The sequence below is a fragment of the Cephus cinctus genome, unplaced genomic scaffold, assembly GCF_000341935.2.
Source record: "Cephus cinctus unplaced genomic scaffold, Ccin1 Ccin1_scaffold0225, whole genome shotgun sequence".
In the NCBI taxonomy this organism is placed as follows: Eukaryota; Metazoa; Arthropoda; class Insecta; order Hymenoptera; family Cephidae; genus Cephus; species Cephus cinctus.
Window position 1 is genome coordinate 183,041 of NW_014332941.1, and position 20,208 is coordinate 203,248.

The 20,208-nt window shown below is 40.3% G+C and overlaps 5 protein-coding genes and 1 long non-coding RNA gene across 12 annotated transcripts; 3 read left to right on the forward strand and 3 right to left on the reverse strand.

Moving 5' to 3' along the window:
* Positions 1 to 275: 275 nt before the first annotated feature.
* On the reverse strand, positions 276 to 7,346 carry LOC107265440 (major facilitator superfamily domain-containing protein 6). Of its 4 annotated transcripts, none has more exons than XM_025082719.1 (11): positions 6,792 to 7,346; positions 6,146 to 6,719; positions 5,698 to 6,066; positions 5,497 to 5,618; positions 5,214 to 5,439; positions 5,020 to 5,154; positions 4,667 to 4,936; positions 4,327 to 4,585; positions 3,815 to 4,099; positions 3,594 to 3,712; positions 276 to 3,470 (listed from the first exon to the last, which is right to left on the reverse strand). In XM_025082719.1, the coding sequence occupies exons 1-11, from the start codon at positions 7,193 to 7,195 to the stop codon at positions 3,468 to 3,470; spliced, it is 2,766 nt and encodes a 921-aa protein (XP_024938487.1). In that variant the 5' UTR covers positions 7,196 to 7,346; the 3' UTR covers positions 276 to 3,467. The 4 variants fall into 4 exon arrangements, with proteins under 4 accessions (XP_024938487.1, XP_015590380.1, XP_015590383.1 ...); XM_015734894.2 differs by having other exon boundaries at positions 276 to 3,478; XM_015734897.2 differs by having other exon boundaries at positions 3,806 to 4,099.
* Positions 7,079 to 7,765, forward strand: LOC112494016. Its single transcript, XR_003059080.1, has 3 exons — positions 7,079 to 7,220; positions 7,312 to 7,477; positions 7,632 to 7,765. It is a non-coding gene; the product is annotated as an uncharacterized LOC112494016 (long non-coding RNA).
* Positions 7,766 to 10,188: 2,423 nt separating this feature from the next.
* LOC107265459 lies at positions 10,189 to 10,539 on the reverse strand. The gene has a single exon (XM_015734929.2). The coding sequence runs from the start codon at positions 10,537 to 10,539 to the stop codon at positions 10,321 to 10,323; it is 219 nt and encodes a 72-aa protein (XP_015590415.1). The 3' UTR covers positions 10,189 to 10,320.
* Positions 10,189 to 15,427, reverse strand: LOC107265448 (tubulin alpha chain). The gene is made up of 9 exons (XM_015734912.2): positions 14,840 to 15,427; positions 14,538 to 14,782; positions 14,065 to 14,292; positions 13,736 to 13,994; positions 13,347 to 13,499; positions 12,785 to 13,279; positions 12,064 to 12,496; positions 10,667 to 11,989; positions 10,189 to 10,539 (listed from the first exon to the last, which is right to left on the reverse strand). The coding sequence occupies exons 1-6, from the start codon at positions 15,011 to 15,013 to the stop codon at positions 13,022 to 13,024; spliced, it is 1,317 nt and encodes a 438-aa protein (XP_015590398.1). The 5' UTR covers positions 15,014 to 15,427; the 3' UTR covers positions 10,189 to 10,539; positions 10,667 to 11,989; positions 12,064 to 12,496; positions 12,785 to 13,021.
* LOC107265445 (ralA-binding protein 1) lies at positions 14,858 to 19,249 on the forward strand. Of its 4 annotated transcripts, XM_015734907.2 has the most exons (10): positions 14,858 to 14,987; positions 15,561 to 15,668; positions 15,985 to 16,123; positions 16,707 to 16,957; positions 17,022 to 17,283; positions 17,356 to 17,536; positions 17,595 to 17,909; positions 17,986 to 18,352; positions 18,430 to 18,680; positions 18,759 to 19,249. In XM_015734907.2, the coding sequence occupies exons 2-10, from the start codon at positions 15,584 to 15,586 to the stop codon at positions 18,882 to 18,884; spliced, it is 1,977 nt and encodes a 658-aa protein (XP_015590393.1). In that variant the 5' UTR covers positions 14,858 to 14,987; positions 15,561 to 15,583; the 3' UTR covers positions 18,885 to 19,249. The 4 variants fall into 4 exon arrangements, with proteins under 4 accessions (XP_015590393.1, XP_015590392.1, XP_015590394.1 ...); XM_015734906.2 differs by lacking the exon at positions 14,858 to 14,987 and having other exon boundaries at positions 15,496 to 15,668; XM_015734908.2 differs by lacking the exon at positions 14,858 to 14,987 and having other exon boundaries at positions 18,433 to 18,680.
* Positions 19,244 to 20,205, forward strand: LOC107265447. Its single transcript, XM_025082750.1, has 3 exons — positions 19,244 to 19,508; positions 19,703 to 20,013; positions 20,103 to 20,205. The coding sequence occupies exons 1-3, from the start codon at positions 19,491 to 19,493 to the stop codon at positions 20,110 to 20,112; spliced, it is 339 nt and encodes a 112-aa protein (XP_024938518.1). The 5' UTR covers positions 19,244 to 19,490; the 3' UTR covers positions 20,113 to 20,205.
* Positions 20,206 to 20,208: the final 3 nt, after the last annotated feature.

A 20,208-nucleotide genomic window follows, 5' to 3' on the forward strand; every position in this document is an offset into this window, starting at 1 on the left:
CCCTATAAAATCACATTGACATCGTGGTCCAGTTACAGATACTGTACTTACCGATGCTTATCTCACAAGAGATAATATGTTTAATTTTACCAAACATTCGACAGATACGAAACCTTACAAGGATTTATGCGTTACATTGTTAAATTACAACTTTTCATTGATCGAATCACAGTTGGAAATGTAACCCGTGAACAACGTATGGCCGTATTGTCGTGTCGGATTATAAGAGATGCTAGAATCAGAAATGAAGAAAAAAAAATCAATAGAGCAAATAGTATCTTTCGTTATCCAATTTTAATAGGTTCAAAGAAGACGGCAGCTAATACGATTTACAGCCTCCAAATATTTTAAGACAGCTTATAACAATTAATTGTTACTCCGGCATTTCTTTTTCTTCGAGTATTCCATTTGTTATTGTTATCATTATTACTATAAAAGAAGCGTACATCGCTTGGACGCGTGTACATCCATAACGCACCGCTTGGTCGATTCTAGATATCGTGGGTCGTAGAGATCAATGAAGACCTATAGAAAGACAGTTTATTATCTTTGGAACGAAGGTACAGCAGCCTCTCTCTATGTGGTCTGTGTGTCCACCTACGGCTCTGTAGGGGTAAAAATGCGCCTTTACAAATGTACCCTTGTCATATAGGATCGGCAGTCGACTTGCTGCCTACCTTGTCGGTAGTGAAGGGTGAAGGAGTTGGAATCTATCCCCCATGGTACATATACACCAGCAGAAAAAACCCGTGCTGAGAATTTTCAAGGCTTGGGTCTTTTAGCAAGGGCTACGCTCCTGACGGCCGATCGAGGGGAAATATTTACCCGCGCACTTAGAGAGAGTAATAATACTGCCCCACGTAAAGTTCTGACGAGAGAGAGAGAGAGAGAGAAAAATGTTTAAAAACCGACGAATAAACAAAGTGGTGAAAAAGTTAATTGTTATTAACCGCCTAGCGATAGTCGATTTCAATTCACTTATTTTAAGAAGCGTAGAACAGTGATTTATCTCGTGGATGTTGATCCATGTAAAGTCACTGGATCCTCGTGGATCATAACAGTATTGAGAATACATAGGCTCGCTGAAGATTAAGCTTGACTAGTGCCTCTAGTTATAAAGTTTGCGCAGGAACCATTAAAAAGGATGAAAAAGAAAAAACCAATCTGTTCGACGATACTAATAATAAACCGTTATTTACTAGCAACGTTGAAGACTGTCATCCGAAAATCCTTCCCGGTTCGATGGATCGGAATTCCTGTACTTCCGTTCCTGCGCTCTCCTTCCGCTCCCAGAAATCATCAACTGACCGGATCATCTTATTGTGAAGGTTCCGGGATGTTCTCCAAACGACAATCTTAACTGTACCCAAACGGGTGAGTCCCGTTCAGTTGATGCGTTTTCATTTTTTTTTGTATTATATATATATAGTAAATATTATATGATCTATTGTATTTGAGTAGTGTACATATGACGATGGATTTTTCTCGCTCGTTAATAATCTAAAGGACTCCACTACTCCCTATATATCGAACAAGTAAATTACGTACTTCACGCACACCTGTTTCTTCCCACTGTGACTGATAAGTTTTTGTTGTATCAGATGAGATTGAACCAGATCAAGCAACTTCCGGTCTCAAGCGTGAAGTACGAGCAGCACTAGTTCAAGTTTGGTAAGACCTAAGGCATCTTAACCTATCTGATATGTAAAGATTTGGCGAACGTCGCGACGCCTTGTCTTCAATCCCCTCCACACACCCCATCCTGGTCTCCTTGTTTGAAGTAAGAAATTAGTAAATCTTACTATCGTTCCTTGAAATCGTTATTGATAACGCCAGGAATGTTTTGAGGAATTATGACAGCAGAATCCAGGCTATCCATGGGGTGAAATCATCCTGGGTCAATTGGGGATTGTTTTACGAACGTTCGGTTAAGGCTTGATGGATCCTAACGCAGAACCCTTGAGGATTTATGAGAATTTCAATAGGTTTTAGACGATCATCGTCAGTGCGTGGTAAGTATTTTCTCAAACTTGTTGATCCTTCGATTCTTAAAATAATGATAATAGTCCTTAACATCGTGGCGTATATTCAATCGTACACACACAGTTTCACATTATCGTATCCCCTTACGTTTACTGTTTACAAGTTATCTGCGATTATCCTTAGAGATTAGGTTAACTTCGATAGCACGTAATTTTCTAGCATTCATCTTGTGCCGCAGGAAATTGACACGTCGACCTTCGACTCCCAGTCGCCTCTCCAGCAAGGAAGTTAGTGGGGATGGTGGATCATGAGAAAAGAGAATGATCAGGAAACTCATGGAAATTCGTCTCGTGGATTAATAGGTAAGCACTGCTGTTACAGAAGGATCGAGAGGGCGATCGAATGTGGACGGTCATTTTCCTATTTACGCCATTAACGATATAATACACGTATTACGACAGAACTTCATGGTAAAACCATAGATTGGTAAAACTATTGACGGGTTTTCAAGTCTACTTAAGAGAGGTTATAACGGTGTATTCACAACGAACATTCAACTAGGAACTCAACGAGAAGAACGAGGGATGATTGAAAACTTGAAGGAATATTTACAGAATTCATGAACGTGGACACTTAATTGTTATGTATAACATTCTTGCGCAATATTCTCACCTCTGATTGGTTATCGCGCGGATTCACGATTCAAGCGGTAAATTCAAAATACATACATAGTTCCATCCTTCACATCCCTTTTGTTCTTCCTTGTTCAATGTGATCTAAGCTTATCTCGTTTACTTGCCGACGCATTATGCTTTTCGTACGTCATAGAGAATTTAACTCGGGATTTACGCTGCCCGTGGATATATCTTTTCTATCATTTCTCCCGTCTTCGTCGATAAAAAGGAGGAACGTCAAGCTGCATCTTCAATTCTCATTGTTACCTTTACGAACTTTATCTGTACGTAGAAAGTAATTATTTTAATTCTTCATTCTTGCTCGGCTAAACGTCGGTATAATCGAGCGCGACTTTCTTTTTGTTTAATATCAAGTCTTACATCTGTTGAACTATTGGCTTGTGTTCTTGTATTTATCTGTTATCGTCAGAGAGATAAACTTTATTTTTCTATTGGTATTATCGGATGGCTTTAACTTCGTTATTTCGTTACCGGATACTTGAGTATTTTACCTTATCACGTTTTCTTTTAACTTTTTTTTTCAAATTTTCTTTATACGCATCATGACTGACATTCGATCGCTACTTTCATTTTTTAATCTCCTCCATTCTGAACTTCGAACTTCCCAGGCCGAGTGTCCCGAATGGATAATAGTGATTTTCAAAATTTAAAGGTTAGAGTATCCTCTTGATGGAGCGCCGTTACCAGTCGTAGTCGTGCTGATGAAAGGGATTCGTGCATGGTTGCTGGGCGTGCAGGTGCGTGACCACAGGAGGAGGTTTCACCAGGTCGAACTCGGTGCCCACCACTTCACTGTAAGTCTGCCGAGCAGAATGAAATGTTACGTCTCTCGTGGCCGAGCTAATTCTAACACTAGCTAGCTCATCGACATGCATTTGAAGCGTTCTCTCTTATACTGGACAATTTATACTCGACCTGGAAACTTCTGCGGATGAACTCGTCCTCCCCTTTCCCAGTGACGCCATAATTGAAACCGCCACCACCTCCACTGCCGCCGCCACCGCTTAGGAATGGATTATTAGGGTTGGTGCCTCCTAGGATAGACCAGGGTATTTGGATGTAATGTAAAAGTAGCGATTATGCATATGAAGAGTTAGTAATTTTTTATTTAATTGAAGTAAGGTTACCTCCGTTACCTCCTGGAATGTCCAAGTTTCCACCAGTGGTCTGATACGTGGCACCGTAACCAGGCTCCTGATTGGCGAGCTCGTGAAGACGACTTGAACTCAATGCACGTGGAATTGCGTTACTGGGGACTCCGTGAGGTGCTAGATGCGTCGCTTCGGCAATCTGGTGAGGATCCTCCGTCTGTGGTAATTCTGATACGAATCCAGTGTCCTTACGATAGAAGTTGATGAAGATAAAGGCGGCCAGGACGACTGCGCAAATGAGGCCGTATGCTTGGAACGTCACGACAGTTCCTAAATGAATTTAATATTGGTAAAACATCACTTGATTATTTTTCTTTTTTTTTTTTTTATTATAAATATTCAGTAAAGAAAGTTTAGTGCGGTTCTAATTGGTTGCACAATTCTTAGTTTTTCGGCTCTGACTGGATGACACATCTCTAGCAGAGATAATCTTGACCAAGCGATGAATCTCCTAAATGTTAGTCAGTAGCTATGGGACATATTCAACTGAAGCTCACCGTAACTGGCGACGAACATTCCTCCAATCACCGCTCCGCAACCACGTCCAAGTCCATGATGAAGACCTTGCAGAACACCTTGGGCGCTGGACCTCAGTTGGGGTGGTGTATTGTGAGCGATGTAGCTGCAGCAAGCTGCCCAGACAGCTGCGTGAGTGATGCCTTGGATGAACTCAAAGGGCAGAACCCACCAGGGACTTTCCAGCCAGGAGATATAGAGAAAACGCAGGATATTGCCACCGAGACCAAGGCAAAGGACCTGAGACATACCGGAAGTCAGGTTTTGAGGTGGACTCTTTTGATTAATTCATTATTTTGATTGTTATCGTTGATCTGGTACCTTGACGTGACCGATTTGACGGATTAGCTTGAAGCTAAAGAAGTACGCGAAGATCTCGGAAATGTGATTGATTACGGACGCAACACCAAAGAGGGTTGGCGAACCGCCGTGATCCTGGAGATGCCAAAAGAGAAAGGTGAAGATGAGACCAATTCCGAAACCCATGAACCAGGCGACGAAGAGGAAGGAAGCGCACTTCACGTTTTTGAACTGCTTCAAAACGGTCACCCATTCCGGAATCTCTTTAGTGGTCTGTGCGAACATCTTAGTCTGCCGTCGAAAATAAAAAGCTTAGTAATTAGGTAGAATAAAATTATTCAAAAATTTATATTTTTCGAAAGAAATTTACAGACCTTCCCTTCCGGTGGCTGTGGCTTTGGATCGATGTTCGCTGAAGAATCTTGAAGACCAGGAAGATTCAGCTGCTGCGACAATTGACTCTGCAATTGCTCCTCTCTCGTGGGTTCAGTCGGTACCTTCGCGATTTCCTGTTTTTCCAAAATTTATAGAATTTTTCAAGAATTGAAAACAACTCCAATTGACTCACCGGTTCTGCAGCTACAAAGTCGTATTTGAAATTTATCTGAGTAGCTGTAATTAGAGCAGCCCCCATGAGGACGCTAAAGATGGCAAAACAAATTGTATAATTTTTTTCCTTAGTATCCGGCCCACATGGATGATCCGGAAACGCAGTGCTATGATCCAAAGCAATACCCACGAAAAACATGGCCAGTCCCCAACCGAGACTTCCAAACATACGCTGGTGTCCGTATCTGAAGGCATAAGTATCGTGTCTTCCATTTCTTCATATCCAAGAAGGCTGAACTTACCTGTCAGCATCTTCACCCAACAGAGTAATGACAGCGGAGTCTGCCAAGGTGATAGCAGGAGCCGCAAAGAATTCACCAACGATAACAAGCAGAAGCAGAAGGAAGAAAGTTTTTTGGATATCCTGAAATTCAAATGTTTGAATAGTCAGTGTACTTTAGACAGTAGCAAAATGACAAAATGATGACAAATGTAAATCTTACAGGTAATCTGTAAACAATTGAACTGAAGCGAGGCTTGACCCAGCCACTGTTCTCCTTCTCGTTGTAATTGAAAGCGTATGTGACAGGACAAGGACTCTTTTTCATCGAAGCACACGAGCACTTCACACTTCGACGTGACCTCGTATGCAACGCAGCCTTATCCCTGAGATCATCATTTTCTTCCACCAGCATGAGCTTCCTCAGATGATTCATACCAGATGGCTTTTGATAACGATGATCCTGCAGGAAGTCGTTTTCGCTACTAGCAACATCACGTTTGACCATAATCTTTGGAGGTGCTGGTTTTGCTCTTGTTTTTACAATGGTGTAAGCTTTTTTTGGTCCTCTGCCATCATTTACAGGTTCGTTCTACAAAAGCGAATGACACTATAGGACTCTCATGGAATGAATAAAACAATTTTGAGGAATGAATAATATTTGAACTGACCTTAAGGAACCGCTTGTACTCCAGAATATCCGCTGGACGATTGACCTGTCCCATGGCTTCGAAATCAACTCCAGGACCAGTTGTATCTTTGGGTTTTTCGCCAAAGACAAGCTGCTGGTAACTCAAGCTTCCGTCAGAACCCTCTGAAGTTGCTTGCCTTCTGACACGATTGGACACGAGGTCGTAGGAATTTTTGGCACCGTTTCCAATAGGATCCACAACGGACTCCTTGACCTCGTTACCTATCAGATCGTAAGAGGAACGCACGGGTTCTTCAGCGGCAGACATATCCTGTTCAAGGATCTCGTTGTCATCGGTGCTCCTCCTTAATCTCTCGAAGACGACATTCGCTGCCACTTCCAGGTACTCCGCATCTTCTTGAGGTTGATAGAATTCATCCAGATCCACGGATCTCTTTTCTATCCTCTGTTCTTGATCAGGTACCTTCAAGTAGCATCCGTTATCCATATAGGTCATGCAGTTGATCGGAGGTGGCTGAATGAATCCCAAAGGCAAGGTGAAGATGATCCAGCAGGATAGCGAAGCCAGAAGAATAAGCTTGCCCTTTTGCCATCTGCAAGAGCGGAAGTGAGAGTTCATGCTTGCTCAGTGCACCAGATCATCCCAATGGATATTAAGGACTTACCTGTCAGCTAGTGAACCCCAGAAGGGAGCACTGAGAAACTCGATGAAGGGTCTGAGTCCGATAAGGAGTCCACACTGTCCAGCATTCATACCCATCTGCTTGAAGTACACTCCCATAAGAGGAAAAAGGGATCCGAAGGCCGAATAGAAGAAGAAGTAGAAGGTCTTGACGGTGAGAAGTTCCTGATCGACCGTGCCGAAGAGATACTCCAGGAAGTCGCTCTTACCACGGATTTTGTTAGTCGCCTCCTTGGCTTCCGGATATAAGTTGGGATCAACTTCACCCTCCGCCTGAGGATTCACCAAGGGTCTTACCCCAGGTACTTGAGGAAGAGATCTTCCACCGCCCTCGGAAGCTGGTGCCTCTCCGTCGTAGTTATAATCCTCGTGGCCATAATTTTGCATGGCTGATCGGACCGGATGATCAACGGTACGTACGAGGGTGAAACAATTAAACGGAGCGACCAGCCTCGCTGGTCGCCACTTATGAATTCACTTTTTTTTTTATTGGCAACCCTTAGGCGCTCCCACGACTGTCAATCCCTTTAGCGGAGTGTCAAATCGATGGCTGACCGTGTGCCACCTTCTCGGCAATCAATAGACGAGCCAGGACGCTTGCGCAACCCTCAGCTACCCCCAACTACCCTCGAGCATTCCCTCAGCCGTGGAATGTGAAATTCGAGCAAAGTTGGTGTTCATTCTATTAAAAAAAGCTCCCCACAATCAGCGCCATCATTATCTTCGCCATTGGGTGTATTCTGCTACCATTATTCTTTCAAATATTAAAATATGTCTTAGATAAAGTATACAAAATAATGATTTCATTTTTTCCTTTTGGCAGATCTTGGAGAGAACTTCGGCCCGGATCACGTAATCGACTTTGCAACTTTCATCTGGCTCCCGTCGAAAACATTGACTTTGCGCAAACCTGAATCTAAGATAAAAGTTCTACGCAATCAGTTCCAGTACAAAGTTCATTCGTGGTACGAGAGGCAGCTTCCTCTCTACTAAATGTAACCACTTACCTGCCAGCCCACCAAAGAAACCCTAGTCGTGCTGGCTTGAACCCTCGGCGCCTCAATATCAGCAGCACCTTGACCCGTTTCTCGACATTCTCATCGCCCTTCGCCGTAAGCTGAACTAGGGCACAGCGAAGGCTGCTGCCCTATGAGACAGCTGTTTACTCCACGACGACCCACATCCCTACGGAACAGCCTCAAGACCTTTAAGCTGCTCCTATTGGTAGACTGGAAGATGCCCTTTGTGACTGTCACATCCTAACAACTACAGATCCAGCCCAATGACCTGGAACATATCCGCGTTGTCTTATCGAGACCCAGGGTGCCAGCTGTGCAGGTCACTTTATCGTAGCGTATCGCATTGATTGACGTCGTAAAAAGTCCATATATACATTCTACGCGTTACCCTCCAGAGCTTCCATTGACCCCAGTGTCGGCGCTTGCCGCCCTCCATGTATGCATACGGTTCATCGCGAGTGGACATAGTCAGCGATGCATCCACATGAAGTCGCTTCTCTGACATGCATTGCTGTTTACGGCTACATGCCATTGTAATCTGTAATCCATAGATATTATGGTTATCAAAAAACAATCGTCTTCGCTTCTCAGTAGATGCAAAGAATACATGCTGTATATACTTGCTGAAATTGTGACTGATTTTTATACATGATCTATCGATCACTGTAACTGCGGCGTCTCCAGAAGCAAATCGCCATCTTGAATCGTTAAATGCATCACGACACTGTAGAAAATACAAAATCATGCCTGTTTCTGACAACAGAAAGCATTTACGATCCCGTCGCTCTAATCTTGATCAGGCAATGCACGCGTTTCTAGTTTCTCCAAGAACGCGATTACTACATGGAATCATTTTGCTTATTTTTTAATCGGTTAGGATCCCACCGAGCATACACAGAAACTCAATCCAGGAATTTGCCACTCGTGAGTCTGATAACGCTATCTTTTAATACTAATCACATAGTCTCTACGGACTCCAGCGACGTTATGGCACAGTATGTACTTACTGTGTATATTACACAGATAAAAGAGATCTCTCGTGGCACGCTTCTCACGTGATCGCTATGTGATCCAAGAGGGACTATGAGGATAAAGACTGACCCATGCATTTCTGATGCCTGTTCGCCGATGACATAATAGTTTCTAATATATTTACGTTTTTTCAAGTTAATCGAAATTCCTGACAGTGACATTCAGACTGACAAGTGTCAGTCTGTGTTTCAGTATCTCTGAGGTCATGCATACATTTACTGTGAAATCTTCAAAAAATGGCATCCAACAACATTGGATTAGTCTGGGCAGACTCGAATCTCTCTTATCAATAAGTCATTCTGTTTCCTAGATGCCATGTCATTGCGTCGAATTGCAAATTCACCGAATCGTTATCAGATCGAAAAATTAAATAGCCAGACCTCATTTTTCCTTATTGAGTTTTTCACTGTACGTCATTCGTCATTTCGTCGAACGCCATTTCCCTCAATTGTATTTTTTCCCAATTCATATATCACGGATAACTGACGTTTAATGAATAGAGGAATATAACCTTCAAATATTTCGTATTTCGGCTGGACGATTTGCTGAATTGTAGATTCGGCATAATCTGCCACATAGTTTCCTGTTCCTGAAAGAGAAACAATGGACAAGGTTCAGGTAGGCTGTCTGTGATGATAATTCGTCGGACAAGCAACGCGATATGATATTTTGACACCTTAGTGGAATTATACTAGTGGAACGTGAAAATAGGTGAAGGCTCTGCATGAGCTGTCAGAAGCAAGACGAGACTCCGTGATTCAAATGAAGAATGTACTCTTTCGCAACGTGGATAACAGCAATGGTAACCCAGGTCGTGAATTATCAGAAAATATTTGCAGTCTGTCAATACCACTGGAAATTGTTCATTGAGTAGAGCGGGACTTTTGAATAGTCAATGTAAAGATAAAATCAGCTCGTGAACGCTGGCTCTTGACATGCAGGTAATTCACTTTTATAAATAATCAACCAGTAATAATCAATATCTTTGACTATTGAAACCTCGCTGATCTATATATAGGTAATTATATCAATCCACAGCCTCCAATAATCGAACAAAATTTTGGTGGATTCGATGGTAACGAAGGCTCAATTTGTTTAGAGAAGATTTATAAACGTAAATTCTACTTCTGTTGCGTTTTCAATAAAGGCTTTGCAGAGTATTGATCGTTTCCAAGAGACGACTTGACCCACTGGAAGAACGTTTCAGGAAACCATTTTCTGACTCCCATAATGTACTTCCGCTTTTATTATATACGATATTGCAAGGTCACTTGATTATTTCGAATTTGTAATGGGAATATTTTGGAATGACAATTGAGAGGCATGTAGTGAAAATAAATATCCGGTTTATTCCAATGTCATGTCATTTCACACAATTTGGAGAACTTATTCTCTAATAATTATGTACAAGGCTCAACATTTTATACATCTTCAAATGAGTCTCAGTATGAAAATGACAGTTTAGTTCTTAGTTGAGAAAATCACTCTAGGTACTGCTGACTGAGCAGAAAAGGATGGAAGAACCAATGCAGAGGTCGAGGATGGCGCTGGTTTTGGCGGCCCTTGGAACATGCAGGTCTTGGCTGTCTTAAGAAGACGTCCATTGCCCCCAGTTCTCCAGTAGACAGTGCGAACCGCCTGCTTTCCAGCGACGTAGCTTACAGCACCACCGATCAGCATCTGTGATGAAAAGGAAATAAAAATATCAGTCTAAGTGACTTAAGAAAAAGTCAAAGACATCATTTTACAAGCTATACAGTAATCCCAAATGAAACGTACAAAGATGTAACTGATTAATTTATATTACCTTTGCGAGTAACTTCTAGTTCACACAGGACGAAATGACAAGACGTTGGAATAGAACCTGATGGTTCTGATGTCGAATTTTTAAAAAAGTTGAAGAGTACTCCTAAGTGTTCTTCATTCGTATCGGTGTCGAGTGAACAGTGGTACTGAAGAATTTTCGAACCTCTGGGGTGTTTTATACGATAAATTCGACGTCACGAGACACGATAATGAACGTCTCACGTCACTCACAATGCTCCACGCCGCCTCCCAGATACCCTAAGCAGTCTAAACGATTGTAGCGAAAGCAAGGAGGGGACGAGGAGTTCGCGCGGGTAAGAACAAAGATTTTTAAGTTTCCAGTAATTGGAATTTAGATTAATAAACTGATACACGCGACACTTGTGCAATCGGTATACACTATATTCGATTAATAATACTATGATATAATATAGATTTGAATTTATGCGTCTCGAAAACTGTTCTTGTAATCTGATATAATAAAGACTCTGTACGCAATTTTACTATTGAAACAAATAGCTAACAAATAAGTAACGCAATTCGTGACTTTGTTCGTCATCGAGATCGATTGACGTCCGAGTATCAAAATTGTGAGAAACGTTAATTACATCATCTTCGTATGATAACAATTACTCTTTGTACGATATTGCGTCTCTACTACATTACAGCAAGTTGTATCTGTTTACACTGACAATGATGCGCGTGCTCAATGCATGGCTGCTTGGAATTCTTAATGCCTGGACCAAGATGCTTCTACGTCGTAACAAGAGAGTTTTTCACAATTAGTCATGAAACTCAATCTAGTTGCATTTTACTTCTTTAAGCTACGTACATCGTTCAGTAACCACGTACTTCTTCCTCTTAAAGGAATCACGAGCCACTGGCGTGCATTGTGAACGCATCAGAAATAAGGCATTTGCAGATACAAAGCAGAATGATAATAAAGAGTCGCACACATCAGTTATAATTACTAAAGTAATTTGTAATAATATATAAAATTCTTGAATAGAATTTGAAAATAAATAAAAGATTCAAATCGTTGATCAGCGGGGCTATTATGATTCTCATTAATTACAAAGTAGCCGTATGATTGATCCATATGATTACAGGTTCAGGAGGTCACGTATGGCAATTGACGTGAATTTAAAAAAATGATCTTGTCGCACTCGACACAGGGAGCAGCGGTGGTGCCAAGAATTCATGGTTGATCTTCACGTGAAACTTGCATGTAATGGAATCACGGTGACTTCGCGGGACTGCCAGAGAGCACGGAGGAGGCATTCTTATCTTGATATCAAAAAGTTGAGTATTGTACCAGCCATTCCTTAAATAGAAATAAGGCGAACTTTACATACTAACATTAATTATCACAAGCATGAGACCATTAAATGTACATACAGTGTATCTGAGGACACTAGCCCAAAGTCCCAGTGCATTATTGACACCGTGATATCATCGTACTGTAATCATAAACGGCATGACTGTTCTTTGTCATTTGTTTCTTCGCTGGGGTCATCGTTATAGTCATTCTGCTGGCATAATAACGACTGTTTCCTTTCACTTTATTCTTTTCCAGAGAAAGCTCGGAGGCTTTGAAAAATCATCAAGACCAATTGGACCAGTAGAGAAAGTCACTTGGGTTCGGAAAGTTTGCCACGTCGTTATCGACTTCCAGTATTTTGACATGATCTTTTGAAAACGGAGATTGCTTGGCCAGACGATGAATCAAACGGCATTGAAATTGGCCCATGGTACATGATGTTTGCGGATGATCAAAAGGTTCTTGTAAGAAGCTTAAGTAGCTATTATCATGTTGATTTATCCGATCCTCCTGGAATCAAGAGACAATAAAAGATTCCTCGAAAAGTCTCAGCGATGTTATCGGCGAACTTCTGATGCCAGTAAGTCTGCAGCGACGGCGCGCATTTTCTTATCACTCAATAGACTCACCGGCGTATCCATATAACACAAAACATATAGATATGTTTTGAAAAGATTGCGAAATCTTAACCAGCACATTGATATGTTTAAGCAATGTTTTTAAAACGTATCTAAATATTTTGTGCTGTACGAAGGAACAGTTACGTTAATTAACGAATTTAATTATCAAACGACTTACTCGTATAGTGAAATACATGTATCGCCCCCTCTAAATTTTTTAATCGCCCCACTTCAGAGTTCGTGGTCATATTTATATAATATGCGATTATTTTGACGGCCTGGAATATTACAGTGTGGAAAAGAACAGCGAGCTCGATTATTGCACTGGATTATTTCAGACGGCATTATAAATATTAATATAGACTGTGTTTAGGTGGTACGTCAAATTAAAACGGGAGAGATGATAATAGAGGTATCAGCTTTCTACTTCCTTGTAGTCTTGAATAAGAGCGGCCATGTCATCCCGCGCGTCCTGAAATACAGCCTCCTCCATTCCTTCCCCTACGTAATGATGGACAAAGGCCCTCTTCTTGTACATCAAGTCAAACTTATGACCAATTTTGGCCCAAGCATGTCTGATAGCTGTATTATTACTGAGCATCACAACCGACCTCATAGTCTTTCCCAGGTCTCCACCCGGGACAGTAAGCGGAGGTTGATAATTGATTCCAACCTATGTTAAGGGTGCATAAAGGGATCAAACTTGCGTCTTCAGAATGTTATTAACAGGAGAATGGTACCTTAAATCCTGTAGGGGACCAATCTACAAAGCGTATACTTCTCATGCCCTTTAGGGACGCAATGGATCGATTTACTTCGTTTGGATTAACGTCTCCTCTATAGAGAAGACAGCAACTCATGTAGCCTCCCATTCGTGGATCGCACTTCACCATCTGAAAATGACATAACCTCCTAGTTTGCAGCAGAAAACTTTCCACGTAAATACGCGGAGAATAGGAAATTGTTTGAGAAAAAAAAAGTCAACAGATACGCGAGTATGATAAACGAATGATAACTTCTAATAGAGTCATGAGATCTTCTTATAAAAAGTTCTGAGAGTTTGCGGTAATAATAAAATAATAATAAACTATGGTTAACTAGGAAATTCTTAAATATACCAGATTCGAACCTGATTTGCTGGCTCGAAACATTCATACGTAATTTGTGAGACTGACATCTGCGTGTTCATAACTCTCTGCGCTGTTGCAATGGGTGAATATGTTACTAAAGGAAAATGAATTCTCGGATAAGGAACTAGATTCGTCTGGAATTCATCGAGATTGACATTAATTGCGCCATCGAATCTCAGTGACGCCGTTATGCTGGACACCACCTGTGCCATTAGTCTATTCAAGTTCGTATAGGTGGGTCTGGTGACATCTAAGTTTCTAAAAAGAAATTATTAAAGCCATGATCTTATTAGGCTCTTGTATTATGACTATTTCTAATTTCATTTACCTAGCACAAATATCATAGAGTGCTTCGTTGTCTACGACGAAGCAACAATCTTCGTAATCCAGAGTACCATGAGTAGTGAGGACCGAATTATAAGGTTCAACAACTGCTGTGGATATATTTGGCGCAGGATATACAGCAAAGTCTAATTTTGTCCTTTTCCCGTAATCAGACGTGAGATGCTCGAGCAGGAGGGTTGTAAATCCACTTCCCGTTCCTCCGCCAAAAGATCTATAAACTCCAGACCCTTTGTTATATGTACAATGTATGATATACAAATGAATTTCACAGAACAAATATCTTGTGGGATTTAACGTGTACTCTAAGGATATTCAAAATTGTATCAATATCTTTGGGATATCTAGAGCCACAGATGAGATCCATTGCCCGTATTCGCACGCGAAGCATTGTAGAATACGCGCAGAAAAGAATCTAGTACGGACAAGAACCTAATAGAAATATTGAATTTGTTTTACCGGAAGACAATAAAACCGGCGAGCTTTGAACAAGCTTCAGCAACCTTGCGAATTCTATCCAAGACCAAGTAAATGGCTTCCTGGCCGATTGAGTAATAACCTCTTGCGAAATTATTGGCGGCATCCTCCTTGCCGGTAATCAGACACGACGGGTCAAAAAGATATCTATAAGCACCTGTACGAATCTCGTCGATTACCGTTGGTTCCAAGTCTACGATTACCGTTCTGGGCGTTAGTTTGCCAATCTGAAAATCAATTGGTATCACTCTGAACACTAAAGCACTGAGGCATATGTTTTATACCTGGGAAGGTGCGAAGAAAGTGTGGAAGGATTTGTCTACAACTTCGAAGCCCTGATAGACAAAACCGTCAGGTCTGATTCCGTGTTCCAGGCAAAATAATTCCCAGCACGCGTTCGCTATTTGAGTCCCGGCTTGACCCACGAATACGGTAACTATTTCTCCAGATTTCGACATGCTCGTTACTTTGAAATTTTTATCTTTAATTTCGATAATTGAATCCACAAAATTTTGACTTAGTTTAAATAAAGTTTAAAGTAATTTGAATATTAGTATGGCTATGCGAGACAAGTGCCATTTAGATTTAGTCAGATATCATTATTTATGAAATTTTGAAGGATGCCGAAAGAGTTGTTCGTTTATGTTAAGACATTTTTAGCTGTTTGATCGAAAATAGGTTGTGTCAACCATGATGAGAGTCAGTTATTTTTTAAAAATACAAATAGACAAAAAATTAAAACAAAAGTGACATTTGCAGTACTTTAGTGCATCTTTCATAAAAGATATGACAATCTACGACATGGCTGATGAATCGTTAGTTATTACCGTCAGTAGTTACCCACTTGTCAAGATTGTTGTTCAATTCTTACCACCAAATTCAGTAAGATTCCTAGTCTGCCTGAATTCGTGAAAACAGATGGCAGGGACGTAGCCCTGTAATGGGCCATAAACTGCCATAAATATTACAAAAGCAGGCATCCAACCTAACCGTGCTAAATTTTAGGTGAAGTGTCAAGAAGTACGGCGATGGACTTTGAAAGCCCGGACGTAGAGAAAGAGTTTCCGGGACTATACGCTTCGGAATCGGCTAGGAAGAGCAATGAGAGCGATTGTAAGATCCTCTTGGTTTGAAATTGGAATAACAGATTTATTACTCCAAAAATAAATAGCATGAGGGTTACAGTACTGTCAGTGGTACATCAGTCTTATATGATGAACATAAATGATTATTAACTTAGCCTTATATAGATGCATGATTCATATGCTGACGATAAAACTCATAATTAAATAATTATTGAATGAATCTATACTCTTTAAGGTTATCGAATTGTTTAAATGAATTTTTTAATTGATACAAGGTTGTAAGATTTGAATCTGAGTAATCATCTTACTCTTATTTATTTTTCAATTATCCTTTTTTTGCACAGTTAGTGATGAAGGAGGACACGAGAAACATTCCAAAAAGGAACTCTTAGGTGGGAAACGAAAGGAGAAGAAAGATAGAAAGGATCGAGGCTATGCTACGTTAGAAGGGGAAAGCTCACCAGACGAAGAGCAAGAAACTAAGTACTACAAGATTTTTCAAACTCTTTTCTGTATTAAAATATTAGGGCCATATATATATATTTTAATATTTTTATTTAAAGACCATAGTAGCGGTTTAAATATACTTTGCTGTGGGTTCTGCCTCCATAGAAATTGCATATCCAAACAAACCAGAAAGAGTTAGCATGTAATAAATCCCTAGTGTATTATTAGCACATGCCTCATAATTAGGTTTACTTATACCCTTGACTTTTTTTTTCTTTGTGATTCAATTTCTATATTCAGACCCGTAGGCCTGAACAAGGTTGCACTAACTACCTGGTTGTCACTTGAATACATATTCTACTGTCATAGATGTCAGAAAACAGTTTAGTTACAAGTTTTTGTGACTTTGTGCTTTTGATTATCCTAATTGTGGCTTATATAATGAACTTATACTTCATTGTCCAAGTTTTAATAGTATACGCGCGTAGATAGGATTGGAAAATGGCATTACTTTGCTACGTGGATCAATCTCAATTACCTTGTATTTGTTTTTTAAACTCATATACTTCTCAAGAATTAAGTGTCGTCTGAAGCAATTTACAAGTAGAAATTATTTTAGGAGTCCGTCAAAGTCAAAGAAGACGAAAGCTTTCAAGTTCCCTTCGAAGAAAGAGAAACGTGAAAAGTCTAGAGAGAAGGATGGAAAGGAAAAAGAATTGGAAAAGGAGAAAGACAAGAAGAAACGGGACAAGGAAGATAAGGACACCGAGAAAGAAAAGCGGAAAGATAAGGAAAAAGATAAATCCAAGCAGAAATTAAAGGATCGTAAGAAAGGAAAACATGGCGGAGAAGAAGTTCTAGATATCGGTGGTATGTCCTAATACTTCACTACTTTTTAATTTTGTATACCTGACCATACTCCGCATCATTTTAGACGAACAACCTATATTCGGTGTCAGTTTGCACTTGGCTGTGGAGCGAAGTCGATGCCACGACGGCGTAGAGCTGCCTTTGGTCGTACGCGATTGTATCGACTACGTGGAAGAGTATGGCATGAACGTAGAAGGCTTGTACAAAGTTCCTGGAGTCAAATCAAAAGTTCAATCTCTAAAGAAATTCTACAATCAACGCGAAAGCGTTAATATTTCAGAATTTGAGCCTACAGTAGCCACAAGCCTATTAATACTCTTTCTCAGGTAAAGCAAACGAAATGTTAAAAAAAAAATATCGAACCAGACATTAGCATTTTCTTATTTGCATTCACTTAGGGAACTACCAGAACCCGTTCTAGAGAACAGCGAAACAATATCCCGATTCGAACAGGCTGCTTCTACTAAGGAAGTGTCTCAAAGAGAAGCACAACTGGTCCAGCTGACTCAACAGTTACCAGAATGTAATAGAGTTCTCCTAGCGTGGGTCACACTGCACTTGGATCATGTTACTGCGCGTGTGAGTTTGTCAGATGAAAAGAGACAAAGTAGATTCTTACTTGGTGAAACGTTTACAGGAAAAAACAACAAAAATGAACGCTCAAACGATCGCAATGACACTGAGTCCCGTCCTGCAGATGAGCCACCGTTTACTTTTAGCTTTATTATTTCACTGTAAAGCTTTACATCCAAACGTCCGGCTGACCAAGTACATTCCACCACTAGCATCCGGTAGCACAAATCTGCCGGATACCGTCGAGAGTATAGCTGCCGAATTGGCCAAGCAGGAATCCCTTCTCTCTCAGATTCACATGCAGATGAATGCCGGCTTCGTGACCAAGTCGCGTGAGGAACAATTGTGGGAAGTGCAGCGGATGATTACGCAGTTGAAGGTAACAATCTTACGATTGTTAATATTATAAATGATTTAAGACGATGGAAATACTACGGATGACTTTTGATTTACAGCGGAAATACAAGACCGTTCAAAAATTGGAAGGGTCTGCGCAAAAGAGCCTGGACGAGGAAGTAAAGTCAAACGACGAGAATCAAATAGACCTGAATCTTCAGAGAATAAAGACTGCCTCCGAGGAGGATTTCGTGCAGTCTAAAAGTGAATCTCAAAATCCATCGTGTTCGGTAATAAAAAAATATCCTGCGACACGAAACACGAACGATGCCAAGGAGAAATCTCAGCTGACAACCGTAATAGCTTCTAACGCTGGAACTCTGAAGAAAGAAGCGAAACCTTTACCACAGGGCAAGGACACAGTAGATACTGCAGAAGTAACAACCGAACAAAGCAACACCGAATCTACAAAGGAAAATGAAGCCGGTAAATAATGAAGTCTCAAATAACAAGTTATCACTGATAAAATTTTTATTATTAACAAGACTCCTTTACGATACCAGTAGCTGAATCTACCCCAGAGGACGCGATGGAAAAGCTGCGTGAAAGTCTTATCCGAGAGGAACTGTTGAACATGCAGGCCTTGATGAAATCTCGTATCATGCAGGAAAAAAACGAAATCAAAAGATTGGTCGAAATGCTAGCTGAAAAGGGACCCGAGAAACCCAAGCCGAAAGAAATAAGGACGCATTCGCCGAACGAAGCAGAAATGACAGCCATGATTCAACTGGTAAAAGAAAATCAATTGTTGGAGGTACGTTCTAATTTTCTGACAAACATTACTCAACCTTATTAAGATACTATGTCAACGAACATTATTTCTGTTACGTAGAAGAAAATGACGACCTTGATAAGGAGTATCATAGAGGAGAAAGACGCGTGCGTTGAGCTGCGTGTCCAGTTAACGTTGCACCAACTTCTCAACCAGAATTCCACGAACGGCATTAAACAGATATAACCAGAAGACTGTTCTTTTATTGGAATAACACAACAGACAATTAATGCATATTGTTGATATGATATTTGACGTTACGTTATATTTTATGCATAATGGACATAGTTTATCGTGTGTTAACCATGGAATCTCTTGAAAAAAATATGTTTGATCAGTCTAATGTTTTATTACGGCTTCCTGGTGACGATTCAGCTAGTCCTGAAGCAGGGTAATACGAAAATACAATAGCAAAAGTAAAAAAAGAATCTTAACAAAAACACGGAACATGTCATTTTCTGTATATTTTGATTGTTCTCTCATACACGCATATCTATGTAACACATATGTATATAATTACTGTATTAGTAAAAGTTTCAGATAATCGAAGATCAAATGCGATTCGAAGATAAGATATACCCTTCTTCCTAAACCTCGATAGAACGTCACTTATCAGTAAAAATCTGTATTAATTTATGTCAGAAATATCGAGCCAAGACATCGTCGTTACGATCGTTTTACTCGTTCTCAGTGGTGTTCTGTACTTCAGTTTACTTTTTTAAAAGAAATTGTTACATAGAGCATATAGTGATTTCATCTAAATACCAATACCCAACTGTCGAATGGATCATCATGTCCGAAGATATTACGGTAATTAACTTTATTTTCATGGCTTCTCGCTATTATCTCTTTAGATAAGAATATCAGGTGTTCGTAAAAAAATTGAAACAGTTAACACTAGATTATAAGTTGCCATCTCGGAAATGTCATATAACACCGAATCTGTACGGAATTTATATATTTACACTGTATGATTCAGACTGAAATATTTATAATTATTGCAGAACATCAGAAAGAACATAAGAGAGATTGTACGACGAGCCAATGCAATGGAACCTAAAGCCAACAAAGATGATCAATTGAAAGAGTATCATGAGCATAGAAGGAAATTCCTCACGAATCGAAATAAATTCGAGCAAGCTGAACACATCGAAGTAAAGGAGAAAAAACCATTTATTCCTGATTGGGTAAAATCTGAACAGAATCAACCAGTATCGATTATTTATAAGCTTAAAGGATCCGAGGTGACGGATATAAGAACAGATTTAACGCAAGACAAGGAAACTTTTGGCCTCAGTCGTCGAAGTATTAACAGGTCAATGAGCTTTGCAGCAACTAGTGAACATGAACGTAGACGTGACTATATTCGGCAATTCTCTAAAGACAATGTTTCTTACTTGAAAGGTCTTTATGAAAAAAACCAAGTAGAAGAAAGTAACACTCAGATCCAGAATACTGTTGATGATCATCATCATGGTATATCTGCAACCGGAAATCAACGACAGCCAAA